This window comes from Myxocyprinus asiaticus, chromosome 4 (assembly GCF_019703515.2).
Source record: "Myxocyprinus asiaticus isolate MX2 ecotype Aquarium Trade chromosome 4, UBuf_Myxa_2, whole genome shotgun sequence".
NCBI lineage: Eukaryota > Metazoa > Chordata > Actinopteri > Cypriniformes > Catostomidae > Myxocyprinus > Myxocyprinus asiaticus.
Window position 1 is genome coordinate 9,006,391 of NC_059347.1, and position 23,600 is coordinate 9,029,990.

General features: G+C 37.6%; 2 protein-coding genes across 7 annotated transcripts in view; one reads left to right on the forward strand and one right to left on the reverse strand.

Moving 5' to 3' along the window:
• Window positions 1–8,728, forward strand: part of LOC127437095 (ankyrin-1-like) — a 115,512-nt gene extending 106,784 nt beyond the window's left edge. For 5 of the 6 annotated variants that reach the window (XM_051691806.1, XM_051691761.1, XM_051691770.1 and 2 more), the window contains 2 exons: window positions 653–750; window positions 7,776–8,728. In XM_051691806.1, the coding sequence (XP_051547766.1) occupies window positions 653–727 (75 nt within the window). In that variant the 3' untranslated portion in view covers window positions 728–750; window positions 7,776–8,728. The remainder of the gene's footprint in view (window positions 1–652; window positions 751–7,775) is intronic. The other variant, XM_051691796.1, reaches the window with a different exon arrangement.
• A 6,156-nt stretch (window positions 8,729–14,884) lies between these two features.
• On the reverse strand, window positions 14,885–20,199 carry spaw (southpaw). Its single transcript, XM_051692180.1, has 3 exons — window positions 20,001–20,199; window positions 16,628–17,427; window positions 14,885–15,339 (listed from the first exon to the last, which is right to left on the reverse strand). The coding sequence occupies exons 1-3, from the start codon at window positions 20,113–20,115 to the stop codon at window positions 15,187–15,189; spliced, it is 1,068 nt and encodes a 355-aa protein (XP_051548140.1). The 5' UTR covers window positions 20,116–20,199; the 3' UTR covers window positions 14,885–15,186.
• Between the last annotated feature and the right edge of the window lie 3,401 nt (window positions 20,200–23,600).

Below are 23,600 nucleotides of genomic sequence, written 5' to 3' on the forward strand. Positions count from 1 at the left end.
TACCTGCATATCAATGACTTACAGTGCATATGTAAAGTACTTATTAGTTATTTATGAATAACATTATAAACCCTTAAAAATGGGAATATTAATGTAAAATGTTGATGAAACTGTATGCATCTTTTTGAAGAAATAACAACACTAGGTGGGTTCATATTTGATTTCTCTTTATGGGCATTGTTTGTTCCTTGTTAACCCTCATTGATAACTTCACTTGATGTTCATTATCCTATCAGTTCATGTCATGTTTCCCTGTAAACGCTCTACTTTAATTAAACTTCTCTTTGCCCAGACTGTGAATGTGCCTGTCCTTCTGTATATTATACTGTTCTTGGCCTTTTCTGATGCTATTCACTTTTCTCTCTCCATCCTTTCCTCATTGTCTGTTTCTATCCCACTTCATTTTTCCCCTGAATCATATCTCTCTTCCATTCTCACCTGCTTTTCTCCATGCTGTTTTCTGTTCTTTGTGTTACTGCATGCTCTGCTTATTTCACCTTGGTCTCTTTCCTATTAACCCCTCACCTACTTCTCACTTTGCCCTCTCCATCTGTCCCATTACCCCCTTCTTTCAACTCATTCAACCCACCCCTACTCTGTCCTCCCCTGGATGCCACTCTCCTCTTTCGCCCCCACCTGTTCTCCACTGTAGCCGGATGTTATGGATGTGAAGAGGGGAGGTGCTCAAATAGTGAAATGTGCAAGTCTGCGGAGAGTTAAGCAGTGAGTGTGGCTCACTCCTCCCTGCAGGTACAGGACATTTGCTGCACTTTGTGCTTGTGTAATCCTGCTAACCAACGGGATTCAACACCTTTCAGAGTGCTTTTTGTGAGAGTTATTATGCTAGATTAAGTCTGTCTAAATTGAGATCAAAGTCAAATTATTAAGAAATTAAACAGGATTTAATAATTATTTAAGCAGTATTTTGTTAAATACACACTGCAAAGTTTTGGGAGTGACAACCGCATTAAGCAGGAGTGAATTATAATTCTGTATGTTTATCATGGAGGCCTATAATAGTATAGTATTCCCATTAATCTCAATGGCAGTTGCTCGGCTACCCCAGGATCCCTGGAAGTACACAATTTGAATTCTACCATCTTTGCTCATGGACACTTCCACAAACATCTTATGACAGCTCCATTTAGGTTGAATGAATGGATATGCTAACGGTATTAAAGACCTCCTTGTTCCTATGCCCTGTACTAGCAACTGTCCCACCGGTGCATGAGCTGTGACTTCAAACAAGGCAAACAGGGAAAAATATCATTCCATTCCATGCTTTACATGCTTTAAATGGGCACTGGTAAAACTTCTATAATAAAACTCAATATTTGCAATTTAAAAGTTACTTGCAATAGAACTTTTTTTTTCGTCAGAATACACAGCTACATTCGAATGGCCTTTAATGGAGTAAGATGATGTTTGCCCCTTTAATGGTGTAATTATGGCATCTACCAGCAGGGGATAACTGCTGAAGCTCTAGTCTCACGTTGCCAGATCCCTTTGACTGAACAGTAAAAGGCCTGGTCCATATTATAGCTTATTATGGACAAGAACCCCCCACTTAGACAGGGAGAGATGTTTGTCCAAATCAAACTCATAACATCATAATAATAGTAAAAAATGGCAAAATCGTAAGAAATTGTATGGATTGGCTCGTGCAAAAATGTGCGACTTTTCCTCCTTTAGGGAAAAATAACAGAACTAACAAATGATAATATTACGATTTTCCCTAAGTTTAACCCCTAAGCCAAACCTAAACCTTACCATAAACCATATCACTTTACCTAACCCCTAAATCAAATCATGAATTTAATAGGAAAAATCACTTGTGTTACATGTAAGCAAGAAAACATAGGGTGTTGGGACAAGACGAGGGAAGTGTATTACAGGTCATTGACATCTGTCATTTGCATAAATAAATCTGGAATAAATAACCGTAGTTGGCTTGCTAAAATGTTATGCCTGTTTGTATCGATTTGAAATTCTGTTTGTTGATTGGTTGGTCTCTGTGGGAATAAAAGTTGTACCCTTTAAGATGAGTCACATGATATTTTATGATTTCGCCATTTTGTACTAATTATTATGAATTGTCACGAGTTGGTTTGTTTGACATGTAAAGCAATAAATCACAATTAATTTTGTTTTTACATGCAGTTTAGGTGCGGGTTTATCTGAGATAGATTATACTACAACAATAGACTGGAATGGGAAAAAATCCTTAAATTAATGGTGCATTATTTCCATAAACAAATGTATCAAATACACAAAGAAAAAAAACAGCAGAATAGGTGTACAGAGTCTGAGTACAGTATAGAAAATAATTGCAGATTATTTCACAGACATACACAGTTGTGTTTGTGGACATCTTGTTTACATGCTACAAAGTGACTCAAACAAGACTTTTGATTTGATAAATTTGATGTCACAATCATTGCAAGATTTGGCAAATAAAGTAATTATTTTCTCAAAAGCACTTGTATTTACCTGGTCCCTTTTTACATGACTTTTTGTTTTCTGGAGGACTGATTAACAACCTGTGTTGCTTAAAGACAGCAAATCAGAGAAGAGTCTGAGACTAGGCAAACCACTACCACTCGTGATAGTTGACTGAATAATAATCATATAACTAGAGATGCACATATACTACTCGGTGGTGCTGGAATAGAGACGATACTGGGTAAATACTTGTAATTGGTATTGGTATCATCATTTAATATCTTACAGTGATAGTACGTTAGAAAAATGACGTGGTTGCATATGCTGTGCATGGCGCTTTCAATACAAGTTGGAAACAGGAGAAACATTTTGGCATTTAAACCATTTAAATCTAGTATATCAGTTTTAATTTGATCCATCTTTGCCTGATATGTATGAGGCTTCTCTCATGCGCACACTCTTATAGCCCAACAACAACACTGGACAAAGCATTCAAATGAATGCCTCTGTCAACGCTACAAACTCAGAACAATCAATCAATACTAAGGTCACATTACCCACTCCGTGTGTGCACAGAACAATATGCATAAAATAACATCATCAAAGCTTTAATAAAGTATCATATGTGTTAGCTGGGTTACATTTAAAGGTAAGCTACACCCTGGTAAAACGGTCCTGAATTGTCATTTTTACTACTTAACACTAATTTTGGCTACATCAAAATATTAAATATCCTGTACATATACAAACAGAATAGCATACAAATACAAACAAAACAATATTCATATCAGTACTTGATATCAGCCGATACCTAAAAAATAGGTACTTGTTACTTGTATCGGTCTTCAAAAAAAGTAAAATCTGTGCATCTCTAATAGAAATGTTTGGTGTTTCGCGGTAGTACACTACAAATATGAATGCCAACAGCACTTTTTAGAAGTGAATTTGATTGTACAATGCGGTTGTCACACCTGTAAATTACCAAACTCTATAAGTAAAGAAGAAGAAAAAGTACTCAGAAGAGGATTAAATCTGCAATTTAGTTGAAGTGTGAATGTTTAATTTGTTGCCTTTTATGTGTTGGCCAAGAGATCCAACTTTGTCTATATTAATATAAGGATTTCAGAGTTCTGTCCCAGAAATACAGAAGTAACCTGCTTAGTTTCAACTAATTTACTTTAAGTAAAGCTTGTTTGAAAAGGTAGCTGGTATCCAAAACTTAACAAACAGTTTTTTAAGGGAGAAAAGTACCTCCTCTTTGTGTACAGCTTTCTTGCAAGCCAGCAGGTCACTTTGGTTAAGTGGTTGAATATGATCAGACTATCTGACAAATACTGTATGTTGTGTGTGGATAATACTGAAGTATTTAGTCTATTAGACAACAAAAGCAGTATGGGCCTGGTAAATATCAGTTGACTGATATTTCAGCTAATACCAGCTTTTGGTAGTAGTTGGTTTCACATGGTTTCTAACTGGTCCAAGCTTGTCATGTTTGGCCATTAGCTGGCCCAAGTTGGTCTAGAGGTTTGATCAGCTGCACTGGCAACTGGTGGGGCCGAGGTTGACCTGGTTGACCATCTTGGGTAGAGAAAGTAGACCACATTGGACCATGAACAAACTAGCTACCATGTTCCAAAAATCATCTTAAGCTAATTTAGTGTGAAGGTGTGTCCTCTTTGTTATGGGGTGTTAAATTTTCTTGAAAGCCTACATTTCACCTCACTGCATTAACTCCTAAATGTCTCTGACATCCTGTCCATTTCCAACTAATATCTAGAGGTTTCCAATTAGTTATTTTCAACCCTCTCCTTCTGCTTCTTCAATAACTCTTTATTATGTATTTCATGATTGATTGTGTCATTTAAACCTGTCAGAAAAGCATGTTGTAATTTTATATCAGATATATGACAGAGTGTAATTATAACAGCACTGGAACAATTTTATAACTTTAATAAAGTCTTACTGAAATAATCTTATAGACTTGTTTTATCCTGCTGAAAAATCCAAGGTGCTACCATGCTTAAGGTGGTTACTGGTTTTACATGGTTTTTAGCTGGTCATTTATGGTCATTAGCAGTGTTGGGGTGAAAATAGCTAAAGGTACTGATGCCAAACTTAACTACATTTTCAGTAGTATGACAGTAATTTAGCTATTTTCATAATAGTGTAGCTTTTTCAGTAATGAGCTATATTTTCCAAGGAGAAGCACTGTAGCATTACAAATGTGATAATGCGGCACTGGCCCTGCTGAGGTTGAGCTGTGTCCACGTATTAAACTAACTCGACGATAGGCCACTGTTAGCACAGTTGGAGGAGTTGCCATGCAAGCACAGGGATCTGTTGCTTATGCACTTGGAGCATTTGGGCCTCAAAGTCAATAGGGCTAAGAGTATTTTGGTGTTTGGTTTTTGGTATTTTGGGCAGTCTTCCTTCTTGGGAATAAAACTTGACTTGGTGATCATGTTGGCTCGTTATTTCAACACCCGCATTCATTCAGTCTATTCTCCAATGCTTGGTGAAGTTCAAGCAGAGAGTAGCCTTGCCGCTGCAAGAGTTCCAGCAGATGTTGGGGTCGATGACTTCAGCGGCAGCTGTCACCCCTATGGGATTGGTGTACTCGAGGCCTCTCCAGTGCTGGATCAACTCGAGAGTGCCTCATCAAATGTGGCAATGCAATCACTTACGTCTCCTTATGACGCACCGCTGTGTAGCCGAGCTTGCAATTTAGAGAACACCGTCATTCTATCAGAAGAGTGTTGCGCTGAATGCATAGTTGTCAAAAGGCAAAGCTGTCACAATGGATATGTCCAAATCGGGATGGGGTGCCCTGCGCAACTGTTGTCTTGTTTTCGGTATCTGGACATGTGTGCGAACATCGTGGCACATATATTCCCTAGAGCTGTTTACAGTTTTCACATTCTAGACCATATGGACTGTACTGCAGCTGTGGAGTGCGGAGTGCGTGGGGAGTGGGGGAGTGCGTTTGCACCTGATGTTGACTGATGTTGGCGCATCGTGTTCTCAACTTGAGCGAGAAACATCTCCTGTCTATACGTGTATCTCCGGTCACCTGAACTGTGGGGCAGACTTGCTCTCGCATCATGGATGTAGACTAGGGGAATGGAGACTTCATCCTCAGACAGAGGATTTGGGAGGTATTCGGGGAAGCCGAGGTAGACCTGTTTGCCTATTTGGTGATGACGCAGTGTCGCCTCTGGTGACTCCAGCTCCACTGAGCATGGACGACTTAGCTCACAAATGGCCAGCAAAAAGCAAGTATGCATTCCCTCCTGTTTGCTTTCTGCACCAGGTGTTGTGCAAGGTTCAGTAAGACAAGGAAACTGTGCTGTTGAGTGTGCCTGAGTAGCCCAACCGCCCTTGGTCTCCGGAGCTGATAGAGCTGTTGGATGCTCCAACGTGGACGTTTCCCATTAGGAGAGATCTGCTCTCGCAAGCTCAAGGCATGATCTGGCATCCCCAGCTGGGACTGTGGAGACTCCAGGTCCATCGTTAGACACTTGCAGTTTGTCACAGTCAATGTTCGATATCACATTAAAAGACAGAGCTCCCTCCACGAGGCTGCTCTACACTTTGAAATATAGTCTTTGCTTTTTACAAAGCGTGTGGATGCTGGACTCTCTCCATCTACGCTTAAAGTTTATGTTGCTGCCATAGTAGCTTGACATATCTCTTTGGGTAGTCTGTCACTAGGCAAACACCCTTTGGTGAACAAATTCTTAAAGGGAGCTAGATGGCTGAGGCCTTCTCGCCCTGCTATTTTCCCAGTCTGGGACTTAGAGCTGGTGTTTGAATCGCTTACTGGTCCCCGTTTGAGCTGTTAGATGCAGTAAGCATATGCATACTCTTGTTGAAGACTGCTGCTGCTCACGTGGGCTTCAGTCAAATGTATAAGGGGCCTACAGGCCCTGTCAGTCAAAGACTCTTGTTTATAATTTGGACTGGGTTCATCAAAGGCAGTCCTTAAGCCTAAAGAAGGTTGCATACCCAATGTTTTGGCCACTACCATCAGGGCTCAGGTTGCCACTCTGGAAGCGTTCTCTCCTCCCTTTGGGTCAGACGAGGCTAATAGGCTACACATGCTTTGTCTGGTGAGGGTATTGTATACGTACACTTAAAGTATGAGTCAATTCAGGCTGTCAGAACAGCTCTTTGTTTGCTTCGGAGGCCACGCCAAAGGTTCGGCTGTCTCCAAGCACAGACTTTCTCACTGGGATGTTGAGGCCATTGTGCTCACTTACGATTTGCAAGGCAAGCAGTGCCCAATGGGTGTTAAAGCTCATTGTACTAGGAGCATGGTTTCCTCCTGGGTTTGGGCAGAAGAGGTGTCACTAGAAAACATTTATCTGGCAACAGGGTGGGCTTGCCCTAGCACCTTTTCCAGGTTCTAAAACCTGGACATTTCCTCTCATCCCAGATTCTGTATGTGCATGAGGGTTAATATCTCAATGATTCAATACCCAGACTGGCTACTGTCATTGCTTGTAGTGTTTTTGCCAGGTTTTATAACCTGAGCATTTCTCTCTTCCCACTGCGATGTGAAGATGAGTTCCTTTTTAATGTTTTTACAACCCTATTGGCTCATGAACATTGTTCTGGTGCATCTGAATCAGTAGTGTGCTGTTATGGTAAATAAATCCCATAGCGTCAGCTACTGATGCAGCAGCAAAAGACCGACATGAAAAGAAAGGTCTTGAAAATGTAACCTGGATTCCCATAAAGGAGGGAATGAGACACTGCGTAGCTTTGCCACACTACTAATTTCTCACTGTTTAGGGACTGAGAAATGGCTCCTTCCTTCACTCAGTAAATTCTTATGAAATGGCAGTGTGCTTCGGTTTATATGCCTGCAATGATGTGCATAAGTGGCAGAGCGTCAAGCACCATCTGCCAATAATTTGCTGTGATTCTGTACGAGCTTCAGAGATTGTAACTCCTGGGAGGAGTTCCCATTGTATCAGCTTTTGATCAGCTTGACTGTAATTTTACTACTTTAAGTAATGTGTAGCTTGTAGCTTGGGAAGCTACAATTTTAGATTAGCTTCCCCAACATTTGTCATTAGCTAGTCTAGATGGTTGTTTAGCTGGATGACCAGTTGGTGGACCTGGTTTTGACCTACAGTAATAGACCATTTTATTAGTCAAGCTGGTTAGAACTTGTAGACCAGCCATGTTCCAAAACTACCTTGACCACCTTAAGTTGTTTTTCCAGCTGGGTATAAAACAATTCTGGTTTTAAATCTAAAAGCTATATGCTATAATTGAATGCTTACACTGTGCGGCATCGTAACCCTGCTTTCTATCTCTCCAACTAGGACTTGTCATGCAAACCATCCTTCACTGACACATGATGGGTGTCAAATAAAGAAGACAACAGAACTAGAGTGCTGGCAATAGACAATGGATATCAACTATGAAAACAGATTTTAGGACTTTTTTAAACAAGCAAAATAAAACACTAGAGGCATGATTTCTTATAAAACAAAATCAAACAATGAAAAAAAGCAAGCATATGAGAAGTGCTTCCTGTAATCTCAATATCAGCATGTGAAAGTGCTGTTGCATGGCCTGCCTTTACATACAGCACTGACTGCAAGCAATTATGAGAATCCAGGCTGATTAAAAGGAAGATGAGAAATCAGTGTCATACCGCAAGGGCTGTAAACATGGAGGGTGGAAGGACTTTGGTGAACCAGAAGCATATACGCTTAAGCCCTGGATTGCTGTGAAACCGAGACATCCTTGTTTTGGGAGAAACTAGTTATAGTGAAATCCTGCAACTGTTCTGACCTAAATTTAGTCTTCCAACTGAACGCAGAACAGTGGAAGTGAGCCCAGAACACACTTCTGATATAATTTCAAGTGGGGAGCTGTTTGTCCCTCTTTTACTGATATTATACATAATATGCACTGAAATATGATGTGAATGTACTCTCACTCTGTGTGTGTGTGTGTGTGTGTGTGTGTGTGTGTGTGTGTGTGTGTGTGTGTGTGTGTGTGTGTGTGTGTGTGTGTGTGCGCGTGTGCGTATTCTTTTTGACATCCCAAAAATCAAACAACCTATGCGATGATTATGCTGCTGTTTCAATACTTGCTCCAGAGCTCATGTTCAGTTAAATCGTACATGTCTTATGTATTGTAAAGGTGTAATTGTGTAGCAAATGTGCTTTTTAGAAATGAGCTGTAATGTTCTGTGTTGCCTGAGATGTATACTAGGCTCAAGGGTTTCAATTTGTGCAGATTAAATATGGGGATACAGTACATTGGACATACATTAAAATTACTTTAAGGCTATATATGTACACGTGTGTACATATCATTTTCAGTATTGCATCAACTTTGTTATGTTCTATATTCATATGAATCGTGAGCTTCCTTTTTAATAACTTGATATGAAGAGAGAAGCATATTAACACTATATTAACATTATCCACAATTAACATTTTAGCACCATTCAAAATTTGCAGTAAATTGTCATGTATAGCAGATTATTCAGGTATGGAGATACAAATTAGTGGAAGTGGACTCTTCTGTATATCCTTGTGAGCGGAAAAAAAGCAATGAAAATCTATTTTTGTCAGTTCAATCTAAAAATATCAATAAGTATATAATTTCAATAAATATCATGCAATTTATATATATATATATATATATATATATATATATATATATATATATATATATATATATATATATATTTATTTATTTTTTATTTTTATTTTTTCCTTCTTTTTTTTTATTTTTTATTTTTTAAGTTATTGTAGTTAGTTTTAACTTAACTATACAATGTGCATATTAAGACTGGCATTAAAGACTATTTTATTTAAAAAAAAAAAAAAAGTGTCACAATCAGCCTATAAGCACTAATAGCCCCATGCAATTAGTGCTTTTAGCACACTATTTGCAGCGTGGAAATCAGTGTGGATTTGAGCAGTTTGGGCTCTGTTTCTACAATGAATATACCAAAGCCACAGCCTGCAAAATAACTTGCTTTGACTCTATTTTTTTCATCATAATGGTCAATAATGTAAGTGCATATTCGGTAACACTTTACAATAAGGTTCAGTAAATGCATTAGTTATCATGAACTAACAATGAACACCAATTTTTAAAGCATTTATTAATGATGATTAATGTTAATTTATAAAAACAATTATTCTTGGTTAGTTCATGTTAGTTCATTATGCATTAATTAATGTTAACAAATACAACTTTATTGTAAAGTGTTACTGAATTCCCTTTAAATATGTCATCAAATCTTCTAAAAGAATTAGTGTTGTTAAACCATTTCGCTTTGGTAAGAAACTAAAAATAAATGTATATGTGGAGTTATTTTAGAAATGGGAATATATGTCAATTACATTGTTTTGACAAATTGGTTCTTGGGGTTCCAATAATTGTGACACAGAAAATGTATTTATTTTTATATATATATATATATATATATTTGTTTTTTTGTTGTTTTTTTTTTTTTTTTTTACTTTACCAAACAGTTAGAGTTTTCTCAAATGAAAGAGCATTGGTAAATAATATTTTTCATTGCTTTTTTGTTCATCATTACCAAGGATGCCAATAATCTGGGAGAACACTACTGTATATGTTGTTAGAGACATAAAACATATGTCATAATCTGTATAATGACATAATACGATCTGTATTATGCTTCTCATTGTGTTCATTATGTTATATTTTAATGCCAATTTTGTAGTTTCAGCTTTACTTTAACTAGCAAGATTTGGTGCCCAATAAGTTTGTAGGCACTCAGCACATGGACAACACATGCCTGACAAAAAAAAAATATGCGAAAACCACAAGTTCCTTCGCCTAAGACTCGTAGCCACTGAGCACTGTGATCAGACTGTTCCACTGTCCCACAACAAAACAGAACAGAACTGACTCCATGCACACACACACACACACACACACACACACACACACCTCTAAACTATGATGTCAATTTTCTGCATCTGCACTTAAGTCTTCCAGCAAACCGATCGCTCTACACCATATTAACTTTCTGCATGAGGTTTATTGAGACAGCAGTCAGTCAGTAAAATTGCTGTTGCTTATTATAGGGTTATTTTTAGGACACGTTTTAAAACTAGTATTCCTGCACACCTCCGACTATATCTTTTTATGCAAACAGTCATTGCTGCCCATGTAGCATTCCTTGGATACCATAGTTACCAAATGTAAGATATCTAGGCATCCAAGCATAGTCTTTCATGGGTGGTGGTTTTTAGTGTTAACTGAACAAAAGATGTTTAAATACTTCAAGGCTCTCATATATAGTGACATTATTATATTTTGAACATTACTCTTTGATTTTAGCCAGCAATTAAAGTCGTAGAATTCAAGTGGATCGGCATGTGACTGGTCTCCACACAAACCAAACAGTCCAAACATGTCAATCTTATTTTCTTCATAAATTAGATTCTTTACGCCTCCTTTCATGTCACATCTGAATATACCACAAATACTTATCCTGAAAATAATGTGATCAGATTTCGAAAGATGCTTAAAGAGGAGAATGAAATTCCTGAAAATCTCAAACCAAGCATCGGAGATTTATGCAAATAACTAATGATATGATGCATGCAGATACAGATTCTGATAATTACATAAGAGCATAGTAAAACAGGATATCCATTGTAGCATTGTAGCATTGTACATTATGCCTTAGCAGTTTAATTCAAATGTATATTGTCACTGCATGGACTCTTGTATGACACATTCAGGTCATATAACTGGAACCAATTTAAATTGGAAAGCATCGATTTTAACTGTCATGCAAGTATTGAAGCAATCATTTAATAGAAGGATTCAAATTAATGATAAAGGATTTTTTTAAGTGATTTACATGGTTTGGGTTTTCTAACACTTTGGAAATTTGGCAACAAGAAATATAATTTCAAGGAAAAACATCATTTCTCCACACTAGAAGATCTCTTTAGTCCCTCCCTAAACAAAACTAAAACACAGATTACAGTGGCTGCAGGTGGGCCAGTCCATTCCAGTATGGCAGCAAGGGAACGTCAAGTTAGCAATGCAGTTGTGTGATGTCTAAGCAATGGTTTAAAAACCAACCTCTTGCAAAAATGTAAGAATATGTATACGTCTATTTACTACAAGAATGATTTAAATTCAATATTAATGCAATAGCATACTACTTATGAAAAGGAATGCAAACTGCACACTTGCACAGAAAAGATTTTAATACATATATATGTATATGTATAATTATATTTAATTACAATGCTTTGCACTTGCAAATGGGAATTTATGACTTGCTCTTTGGGAATATGAGAATACTATAATGTTATGGATGTACTTGTAGCATCTTAGCAAGCCAGACTTCAGGGGGGTGCCTGTGGGAATATAGAGGCCTTGTGCTTCTTCAAAGTTTCTTTTATTTTATGTGTTTATTTTTATCGCTACTATAGGTCTTTGAATCAGACAAGATTTTAAAAGTCCATATAAATATATAGAAATGTTCTACCCTGTACACCAGCTGAAGATACATTTAAAGAATTAATAAAGAAATAAAAACTCACAAATGGCTTTGGTGTCATCCTTTTGTTTAAATAAATGTCCTCATATAGGAGCACAGCTCATACATGCACACAGAAAATGCAAAAAGAAAGTGTCAAAAAGGAAAATGGAAAGGTTTCTCTAAATGAGGGGTGACTGTGATATACAGCTAGCTGTCTGCTTTGCTAAAGATGAATTCGAGGGTAATTCTTAAAGATTTTGAACATATTTCATATGTTTGTTTGTAATAAACAATGCTTTGGTAATACTCACTACTGTGGTGAGTTACTTGAGTCACAATAAACTGAGGTTGACAGGCTCACATCTGGGCTGCCCATGACATACAATTGGTCCAAACAACCAATATTCCAGACCACCCAACCTCAACATATAATAACATCTCTATACAATGTGATGATTCAAACACCTCCAGATACCACCCACCCTTCAAATACTTTCCTTCTTAACACCTTTATTACACCTATTATCCCAGCCCCCACACTGGCAGAATGTAAGGATGTGTGTAAAAGCGGTGCTTTCATTAGCCAAAAGGACTCTGGCAATAAGTGTCTTCCATTGAGGCAAGGCCGTAACCATGTCTTGAACATTTGGGGGAGACCAAATCATTTTGGGGGTGGCAAGTCGCAGGTGTTGAGGTCACAAATATTATGGTTCTCTTTGGTCCTTTAAAATAGCAGAGGTGCTGAATGCAATAATTTTCTGAATAAAGGGTTTAAATGCAATAATTTTATCAAATGTGATCATTTTTGGTCTTAAAAGATACATAATTTTTTTTTTTTCACACTGTACAAGACAAACACTGTGTCTACATTGCTAGCAATTTGCCTTTTTCAGTCATCTTTTCTTTTTTCTTTTTATTTATTTTTTTTGCTGTCTCATAGAAAACACTAATATAATTTGAATTTCTTTTCATTACTGATGTATCTGTAAAATGACATGACATCAGCTGGCTTGCAAAAAGAAAATACACTCAATTATTTACTGCTATTTTATTATTTACTTATAGAGCTGCTTAAAATATCTATTTTTATGTTTCAAGAAAAAGTAACAGCATATGGGTTTTGAACAAAATAAGGGTGAATAAATGAGTGAGTAAAAGTGCATTTTCCATTTTTAGGTGAACTACTCCTTTAACTGGTGACTTATTTTTTGAGCACAGACCTGATAAGGACATACTCAAAATAAAATGTAATATATTCAAAATTCATCAATTCATCTCTTCAAAATAAAAAATAAATAAATTAAAAAAAACTTAGGAGATGCTGTACAAAATTCAGAAATAAAGATATAAAGAAACTATTCAGAAAATCTTTTTTTCTGATTAATTTGCACCTAATAATATTTGCATTAAAATATATGACATTGTCCTTGCCACAATCTAAAAACTCAATGGAAGCCACAAGTCACAGGTTACCATGTTCTCAGGGTGATAACACTCTACTTTGTGTTTTATAACTTATTTTCTTCAAAAGTAAGATTAGCAAAGTAATTCTTACTTTAAAAGCTTGCCCGATAACCACATTCATTCAATTCCTTTACAATATACACACACATTAGCTCTTTGTCTTAAAGTCTGATATGCTAAAACTGCTCCATTAATGTTTTCACATTCACAATTATGAATGACATTCTAATCACGTATTTTACACTAAGTTTTTTCAATTCAAATCGGTGAATCTCGCCAAATGGTGAATTGTTTGCACCTTTGGAAATTGCTGTCGGTCGGTACAACATTTCAATCATAAAACAGTGGGCAAACATTGCATGTTTAGTGAAATATTTACATCTTACATGACACTAACACATAGCCTAAACTGCTTGCTGATGTGTAGTGCTGGAATAATCTACGAGGTTCCCGCTTCTTAAACTTGAGTCCCGCCTTCATTGATTTGATTGGCAGGATTTGATCTCAAATGACATTGACGAGTGGTGTTAGACTACTGAGCACGCTAAAAATGCAACATTTTTAAACCATTATGTTATTCCCGCAACAACTTAATGACAAATAGCACATAGTACATAATAGACTGCCAGGGCCGCATTAACGCACAGGCTTACCTGGGCTGAAGCCCTGGGGCCCCTGGTTGCAGGGGGGCCCTCAACTCCCGGGGGATTGTCAATGTTCGCGGGAGTAAGCGCATGTAAAGGCGTGCAGCGGGAGTCACAAATGTAAAAACGTAGATCATGCGCAACAGAGATAGCGGTCCATGTAACGCATTGTCACAGAGTAAAAACATTCTGCTTCACACCCACACTGAATGTATATTGCGGTTATGGCCCTGCACTGAGGATACCAAACAGGCCCCTAATTAACAGACATGGAGAGAAAGACACAGGATAGGTCTATAATGTGTGCAGGAATGGTTAAGTAAAGTCAAGTCTAGGATTGTGAAACATAAATATTATCAAGACATTATTTTATGTAATGACATCAAGTAGAAATGTCCATTTTACTATACAGAACTGTCTTACAGCTAAGGTTAAAGCACCGTGTGAATACAGTCTCATATACAAATAAAATACCAGCAAATTGCATTTGCAAAGCTACTGTATAAGCAATTACTTCCAATGACTAAAAAGGATGATTTAATGTGACTAACAGTTGAAATTGACATCAAGAACACAAACATCACACTTATACTGAAATAATGCTGTGCTTTATTTATAGAGTTTGATGTAAATTTCATATAAGACTTTATCAGGCCTCTGATAAGAGGATAAAACACTGAAATTGTCACATTTTATCACAATGCATAATTACTTTTCCTTAAACATGTACTTAGGGTTGCCACTTTTGGAGCTGTAGAATAAAGGACAATCTCTCTGAAGTTGTTGGGGGGGGGGGGGGGGGGGACAATCCCATATTTTACGGGACGTGTGGCAACCCTACCTACACAGCATAGCCAATGTACATTTAGCAAACTTTATACACCCATTAAAAATAACCAAATACAAAATATTTACATTTTTTATTATTATTTTAAATATTAAATATGTTCTTTTGAAAGCATTTCGGTGGTTCTCGAAATTCTCCAAAAACCCGAACACAGGAAAGCATTAAAAAATATATGGAAAGTATTATGGGGTCTTTCACCCCTTTTTAAGTGTTATCAGAGCAATATAGTCTATAGTCAGCTATAATCAGACTTGTCCATGAAATGCCAGAAGAAAACTTCATTGACAGCCACATTCCTCCACGATCATGTCCTCGTGATGGCGCATGACAACACCGTCACCTTCATAGTACAGCATGGAGAGGGAGCTGAGGCGTGTTGGCACACACGACGGACAGGAAACACGCTCCGGATGGTAAAGTTTCAGCAAACTCTGGTAAGCAAAAGCAAAAAGTACTTCTTTCATCAACTCCACACAGAAAATTACCAATCCTTCATCTTCATGTTATACAGTAAATACTTTCAATTCTTTCTGAAATCTTGTTAGCAGATAAATCTTACAAAAATATCTTTTTTCATAGGTGTATTTTACCCTAAAATTCTAAGAAATTGGTCTATTTACATTTTTAAGGTCATTTATATTTTTATGCATTTATTATGCCAATTAAGCACATATTCCCTCCCAACTCCCATTTTATTACATAATGATTAATTACCTTTGTTTGTAATTCTTATTTATTTCTCAATGATGATTCTCATTAGATTTGCATTGGAGTAAATAGGCCTAATTCTGTGCAGACACTATTTATTTTAATTAAATTGTCTATTCAAATACTTAAAAAGACACAATACATGTTGTATTTATTAAGCTATTCACAGTGTAAATAAAACATTGATGAAGATTCTCTCATTTACTCACCCTCATGCCATCAAATGTTGTACTTTCTTTCTTCTGCAGAACACAAATGAAGATTTTTAGAGGAATATCTCAGCTCTGTAGGTCCTCACAATGTAAGTGAATGATGACAAAAAATGTTAAGCTCAAAAAAGCACATAAAGGCAGCATGAATGTAATACATAAGACTCCAGTGGTTTAATCCATGTCTTCTGAAGCGACCCAATATAGTTTTTGGGTGAGAACAAACCAAAACATAACGCCTTTTTCACAATAAATCTTGACATCAGCAGTCTCCTTGGCTATCATGATTTTAAGTTCGATTACACTTCCTATAGCGCCATCTAGCACTCTGCGCATGTTAGGAATCCAGCTTGAAATCGTGATCCTGCCTAGAGACTGCAATGGCAAGGTATACAGTGAAAAGTTAGTTATATTTTGGTCTGTTCTCACCCAAAACCAATTAGATCGCTTCAGAAGACATTGATTAAATCACTGGAGTCGTATGGATTACTTTTATGCTGCCTTTATGTGCTTTTTGGAGCTTCAAAGTTTTGATTACCATTCACTTGCATTGAATGGACCGTCAGAGCTGAAATATTCTTCTAAAAATCTCCATTTGAGTTCTGCAGAAGAAAGAAAGTCATACACATCTGGGATGAGGGTTAGTAAATTATGAGAGAATTTTCATTTTTGTGTGAACTGTCCCTTTATGTGTTGATTATCATAATGCTCCTAAAATATTTTATTGTGAAATAAGTCCCAGGCATGTTCTTCAAATTCACTTGTCACTGAATTTCCTACTGATTAAACTGCACTTTCTTACCTGCATGTAGGCGTGATTTGTTGGGTTGAAAGACTCATCCAGTGGACTTGGACAATCGCCTTCACAACGGTATGCATTATAACGCTTTGGGTGCACGATCCATTCATCCCATCCAATTTGGTCAAAATCCACCCACATATCAACTCGCCGACAAAGTGATCCTTGGTGAGGCTCCGGAAGCACCCTGGTCGCGTTTCTATCATCTGTTGTCTGAACACGCATCCTTTCGACTCGGTTTCTTTTGTGGCGACGACCTTGTGCCGCGTCAGGTACCCAGTTCAGGACTACATATTTAGAGTGCTCCACTGTATTAATCAGACTGGAGGCACGTTGGCCACTGTGGGAAAGTGTGTTTTTGTAGAAAACTACAATCATAACTCGGTCTGCTGTGGGATGCTGAATTTTCCGTTGCCAACTGTTTGCAATATGTCCTGTAAAGTCTTCTCCGCTGCCGCTTCCATCACCATCTCCGTCCTCCGATGTCTGGATCTTCTCAGGTGCCTGCATTCCCCGATTCAACCAGTGTTTGAGCAGCGCTGTGACATTGAAGACTGTCCAGGTTGATGTTGGAGTGCCGGGCATCGACTTGATGGTGCCCAGAAAAATACGCTTATTGCGACAAAACACAGAGTCAGGCTCACAGTCCTGTTTACGTGAGTGGAAGATATCAACAAAGACCCGTCTGGAAACAGAAAATGCTGGGAGACGGACCCGGAGCTCTGAAAGTTGAATGTTGTCGCTTTCTGAGAGGGAAGACATGTCGAAGGTGACGGTCCATCGCTCACCAATTTGATGGCAGCCTGGAAAAGAAACAGAAAATGTTTGTATCCCATTATTTAGCTTCAAATAATTCAGTAAAGTGAATAAATCTGGCCATCGAAGAAACAATGTGGAAGTGGAACACAGAATGCTTACTTGTGTTCAAAACCAGCTAGACGGAGCGCAATAGACGCACATGGAGCAACAATTTAAAAACAGCGCTGACGCAACTAAAGAACGTATCCTATGTGAACACCCTCTACGTAGGCACAGTTAAAAAAAAATAGTCCTAATATTTACAACAAAGTCGCTTTCTGTATAAAATCTGATACATATAAAGCCTATTTATGGCCATAAATGAACATATAAATGGTATATACTGTATATATACACTCACCGACCACTTTATTAGATACACCTGTACATCTACATATTCATGCGATTATCTTAACAGCCAATCGTATGGCAGCAGTGTAATGTATAAAATCATGCAAATATGGGTCAGGAGCTTCAGTTAATGTTCACATCAACCATCAGAATGGGGAAAAAATGCGATCTTAGTGATTTTGACCTTGGCATGATTGTTGGTGCCAGACGGGCTGGAGTGCCCCCAGAGTGTATAGGGAATGGTGCGAAAAACAAAAAACATCCAGCGAGTGGCAGTTCTGTGGCAAAAACGGCTTGTTAATGAAAGAGGTCAGAGGAGAATAGCCAGACTGGTCCAAGCTGACAGGAAGGTGACAGTAACCCAAATACGCACACGTTACAACAGTGCTATGCAGAAAAACATTTCTGAAAATACAACACGTCGAACATTGAGGCGGATGGGCTACAGCAGCAGAAGACCCTTCCAGATACCACTACTGTCAGCTTAGAACAGGAAACTGAGGATGCAGTGGGCACAGGCTCACCAAAACTGGACAGTAGACGATTGGAAAAGCATCGCCTGATCTGACAAATCTGGATTTCTGCTGCAACATGCAGATAGTAGGCTCACTGCAGCCTCAGCTTTCTGTTCTGGGCTGACAGAAGTGGAACCCGAAGTGGTCTTCTGCTGTTGTAGCCCATTGTTGTGCATTCTGAGATGCTCTTCTGCTCACTACAATTGTACAGAGGGGTTATCTGAGTTACCGTCACCTTTCTGTCAGCTCGACCCAGACTGGCCATTCTCCGTTGACCTCTCTCATCAACAAGGTAATTCCATCTGCAGAACTGCCACTCACTGAATGTTTTCTGTTTTTGGCACCATTCTGAGTAAATTCTAGAGACCGTTGTGCATGAAAATCCCAGGAGATCAGCAGTTACAGAAATACTCAAACCAGCCCGTCTGGCACCAACCATCATGCCAGAGTCGAGATCACATTTTTCCCCATTCTGATGGTTGATTTTAACATTAACTGTAGCTCCTGACCCGTATCTGAATGATTTTATGCATTGCACTTCTGCCACACGATTGGCTGATTAGATAATAGCATGAAGTAGGTGTACAGGTGTGCAAGTGGTCAGTAAGTGCGTATATATATATATGTGTGTGTGTGTGTGTGTGTGTGTGTGTGTGTGTGTGTGTGTGTGTGTGTGTGTGTGTGCGTGTGTGTGTTTCCATATGTATTTACTTAAATATGTTACATATATGAAAACGGACATTTTTTATTATTTTTAAATATATTTTGCATACTGTATATGTACAAGTATGTGACTTTTTACATCAGTGAAAACTATAGATGAACATATTTTTCACATATGTACAGTATATACTGCCATATAGCCTTTCAGATCAGATTTATTTATGTGAAGGTTTCAAAGGCTTCATTTAGCATACGCAATAAATGTCTATGTATTTATAACTATTTATTTGTGTATTTTCTTGACAGATTTCGTAAGATTCAGCCGTAACAGCAGGTTCTGCCAGAGCTGCGCGCCTCAGCCAAATGTCAGCAGACTGTCAGAATTGAGGGGCTGTTTGACAAGAGATGTGTATTGAACCTCGCGTTGTAACAGACGTCTGAAGGGCTAATACACACCCCCGTGTACATAAAACAGCGAGCTCTTTAAAGTCGAATACGCATTGTGACACTACTGAGTTGTAAAAGCTGAGGGTCAGATAGCTCAGAAGCGACGAGCCTGATAACGATGACAGATTTAACGTTATGATACGAGCCCACAGGTTCCCCGAATGCATTGCGTTCTCACCTCTTTAAAACTCATTTGCTCTCATTGAATAAATCCACGACTTTAAAGACTTTGTCAATGTGCAGTTAAATTGTTATGCATTATTAAAGTTTTTCCATGCAGGTCTACATTGCTGGCAAATTACTTGCCATATATGGTACAGTGATGATCAATTTGAAACACTTTGTGCTATGCATGATACTGAATGATTGCCACTTTTACAGTATATGGTACTCCAAGATAATGCATAGTATGTTACATGTCCAAATAACATTTCCATAGCATGGTAGCCTACTTATTGATACTTTTTTGCAGGGTAAGGACTTGAATGACATGATTATATTTTTGCAAACCAAATTAAGCTTTGCAGGAAGGTTAAAGCATATGAGGTGACGTCAGACAAACTTATTGCAACTACGTATCTATAGCAAAGCACATGTCTTACCTTGCGCAATCAAGCTTAAGACGAAGTCAGACTGATGGAGAGTTGGGTTGTCGTCATTGGATGGAGTAGTTGCCATCCTTGTCTTACCGTTGAAGTCTCTGTATAACTGCATCATGTACAGCGGGTACCTTGGATACGATTGGAGACTGTAGTCTAAATATGAACCTAAATAGACATCTCTTTCATGATGTCCTGCACTGAGTGCGTCGTGGTTATTGATCCTTACGCAGCCAACGCGTATCAGCGAAACCGCTAAGGTGACGACCAATATGAGTTCCGGAGTTTGCATTGCGAATGAATGAATTTTTCAAATGTGATCGCGCGTCCGATTCCGTCTTCTAGCTAGTCTTGGGTCCGAATGATCGAGGTGGCCGAGCTTCGGACAGTGCTTTTAAAGTGTGCAGCTGGCCCCTGATGACCCCTGACATCCTGCAGCCTCCGCGGAATCCCTCTGATCCATGAGGCACATCAGAGGAGAACAGAGCTGTCAAGTTCACTGCTTCTCGAAACTGTGCAGGCTTTTATATGCACAAGGCGCGAGGTTCTTGTGCTCTAATGTGCCAGCGACGTCCTTTGATTTTCGGCCACCCAAAGTCAAAGCCACATTGGTAATTCACCCTATTGATTTTGATATACACGCAGTTACGGTGAATTACGAATGACAGTGAGGACATTATTGCTGGTTTTTATCGTCTGTTAGAACCCGAATATACCTACTTTAAAAGTTGTAACTTATTCACATTTATATTCACAAGAGATCATTCAAAGACTGTTTTAAAACGAGATTTTAACACCCTTAAATGCATGGGTGTTTCGCCAAACATCATTACCCCTATACTCGGGTCTTTTTAGGGACCCGGTACAATTCGCCCACGATTTTCAGCATGATCACACACGGTAATCGTTTGACATTCGCGACAATACCCATTAAACTCAAGCCAAACCAATTTGGAAATGCATGAATAGGTTTTCTTTGCCTAGCAGGAAGCTGAATTTTAAAAAAGGAGAATTTTTTTCATATCAATTTTATTAGCCCTATAAATCAATTAAACAATTTAACCATTTGACATTATGACGTCACAACAAATATGAAATGTTGTTAAAAAATATCCCTTTCATGACACCATACTCAGTGGAATTTACATTCTATGTGTTTTCAAATAAATATAGTGGTGTAAATGTTTGTAATATTCTACTTTGACATAGAGACATGAAACCAACTGTAAAACACTCAGAATATTGTTCTATATATAGCACAAGGCTTGTTTTTAGGAGTTAATGTTCAGTACTTTTTATACAGATTCAATTATCCCTATAAATCTATTAAACTCAATGACCGTTTGACCTAGAGGACTCAAAACCAATAGCAAAGCATTATTATTACAAGAGGGTTCAAGATAGTGAAGAGGGCTGGCACAAAAAAAAAAAAAAAAAAGAAGAAGAAGAAACATCACAGTTATTGTTCAAATCCAAAAAATGACTTTTTTCAGTAGCTGTGCAAAACAAATAGGAAAATAATGATACAGCATCTGAAAGTACAATATAATTTTTTTTTTTTATAAAAATAATAAATATATTGTTAAATAGAAAAAAAAAACATCATAATAAACCAAAACTCCAATAAATATACTTAAGGAGAAAAAAAATAAATGTCCTTTAAATAATAATTAAAAATAATTAATTAATAATTAAAATAATTTCTCAATTTTTTCCTCTTGCCCTGTTCTTTGTTTTATTTACTATTGTAATACACAGGACACAATAACATGTAGATTGTTTGTCTGGGACACTATATGATTTCAGGCAACAGTCATGAAACCAGTGTTCACAGCTTTCACACTGAATCTGAAACAAATAAAGCACATAGAAAAACAAGGGGCAATAGTTAATACATGCAAAGAGAGAATATAGCACACAGGTAAACTAAAAGTCTAAGAATTCCAAAACTACAATTGTACTTTAAAAAAATGATCAAAACAGTATCACAACATTTTTTTACTCCTTAACAACAGTGATGCCAAGAGCTCATTAACATTTACGTTAAGTAGTTATTTTTCAAGTAATCAAAAGCAGATGCTTTTACCTAACACCAGCTATTGTACATTTACTGGAGGAACAGTCCCATTGCAGCAACCATAGGTTATTTGTCTAGTTCAAGGCCAGAATGGTGATGGCTCATAGCTCACTCATTATGCAACTTTGAACCAGCAACCTTATGGTTACCAGTCCTGAGCTTTAGACACTTTCACATTAACACCCTGAAATTTACCCAGTCAATGACTGCTGCTCCTCTCCCCCTGCTTCATGGACGTTCTTGTAGTCCACAAACAGCACTGTATTCCTCTTTCAATCTAACAAGAAAACAGTACAAATGTACTATTTTGGGGCATATTTCATTGCTGTTGTGTGAAAGAAATTATACATTTTATCATCACATTACCTGAAGAAGAAAGCAAACTCTGAGCCATTTCTGTCCGGAGCTTTGAAATTGAAGTTTTTGAGGGATTGATGCAAAAGGCCTCAGGAATATGTGGAAATTGAGCAATTGTTTGTTTTGCCATCTGAAGGATTTTAAAAAGTCTTGGGTTAGTACATAGAAAAGAATAAAAGTGTGTGCTATTGTTTTACAGTTTGTTTCATGTCTCTAGGTCAAACGATCGAGTTTAATAGATTTATAGGGATATGAACATTAAAGTACTGAACATGTACTCCCAAAAACATGCCTTGTGCTGTATAAAAAATAATATTCTGAGTATTTTGCAGTTGGTTTCATGTCTCTAGGTCAAACGGTCATTGAGTTTAATGGAATTAGAATATTACAAACATTTACACTGCTATATTTATTTGAAAACATATAGAATGGAAATTCCCCAAACAGAGCATTGTGTCATGAAAGCGATATTTTTAACAACATTTCATATTTGTTGTAATGTCATAATGTCAAATGGTTAAATTGTTAAATTGATTTATAGGGCTAATAAAATTGATATAAAAAAAATCTCCTTTTTTAAAATTAAGATTTGTGCTAGGCAAAGAAAACCTATTCATGCATTTCCAAGTTGGTTTGGCTTGAAAATGTGAGTTTAATGGGTATTGTCGCGAATGTCAAAAGAATGTCAAATATAAAACTAACTTTACCGCACTTGTTTCCGATAGTTTCGGTACCCTGGAATCGGCAACTGTATGCTGACGCACTGACACGTAGCATTCTTATCAGAAATGTTTGCAGTGGTTTCAATGTGTTTATTTTTCCACCTGGTGGGAATGGCAGCACGTTACATCAGCTGCGTGGGAGACTAGGGTTCAAAGCCAGACAGTAACCACATCTGAATAATCAATGACGAGCATGATTCGGAGGTTTCACTTTTCCCTCTAACATTACTTTTTAATCCACTAATGGTTAAGGTAAGGTTTGGGTTTGGTTTGGTTTGGGGGATAGAATCTATAAACATATGCTTTTCTCTTCAGTGTATAACGTCCTGTAAAGCTGAAAACAACTTGCTTCACTACTAACTTTTGGCGACCTCTCCTGGACATAAATGGAGCTCACACGTGCCCATATGCCCTTCAACACTTACCACTTTGGCCACTAGGGGCAGT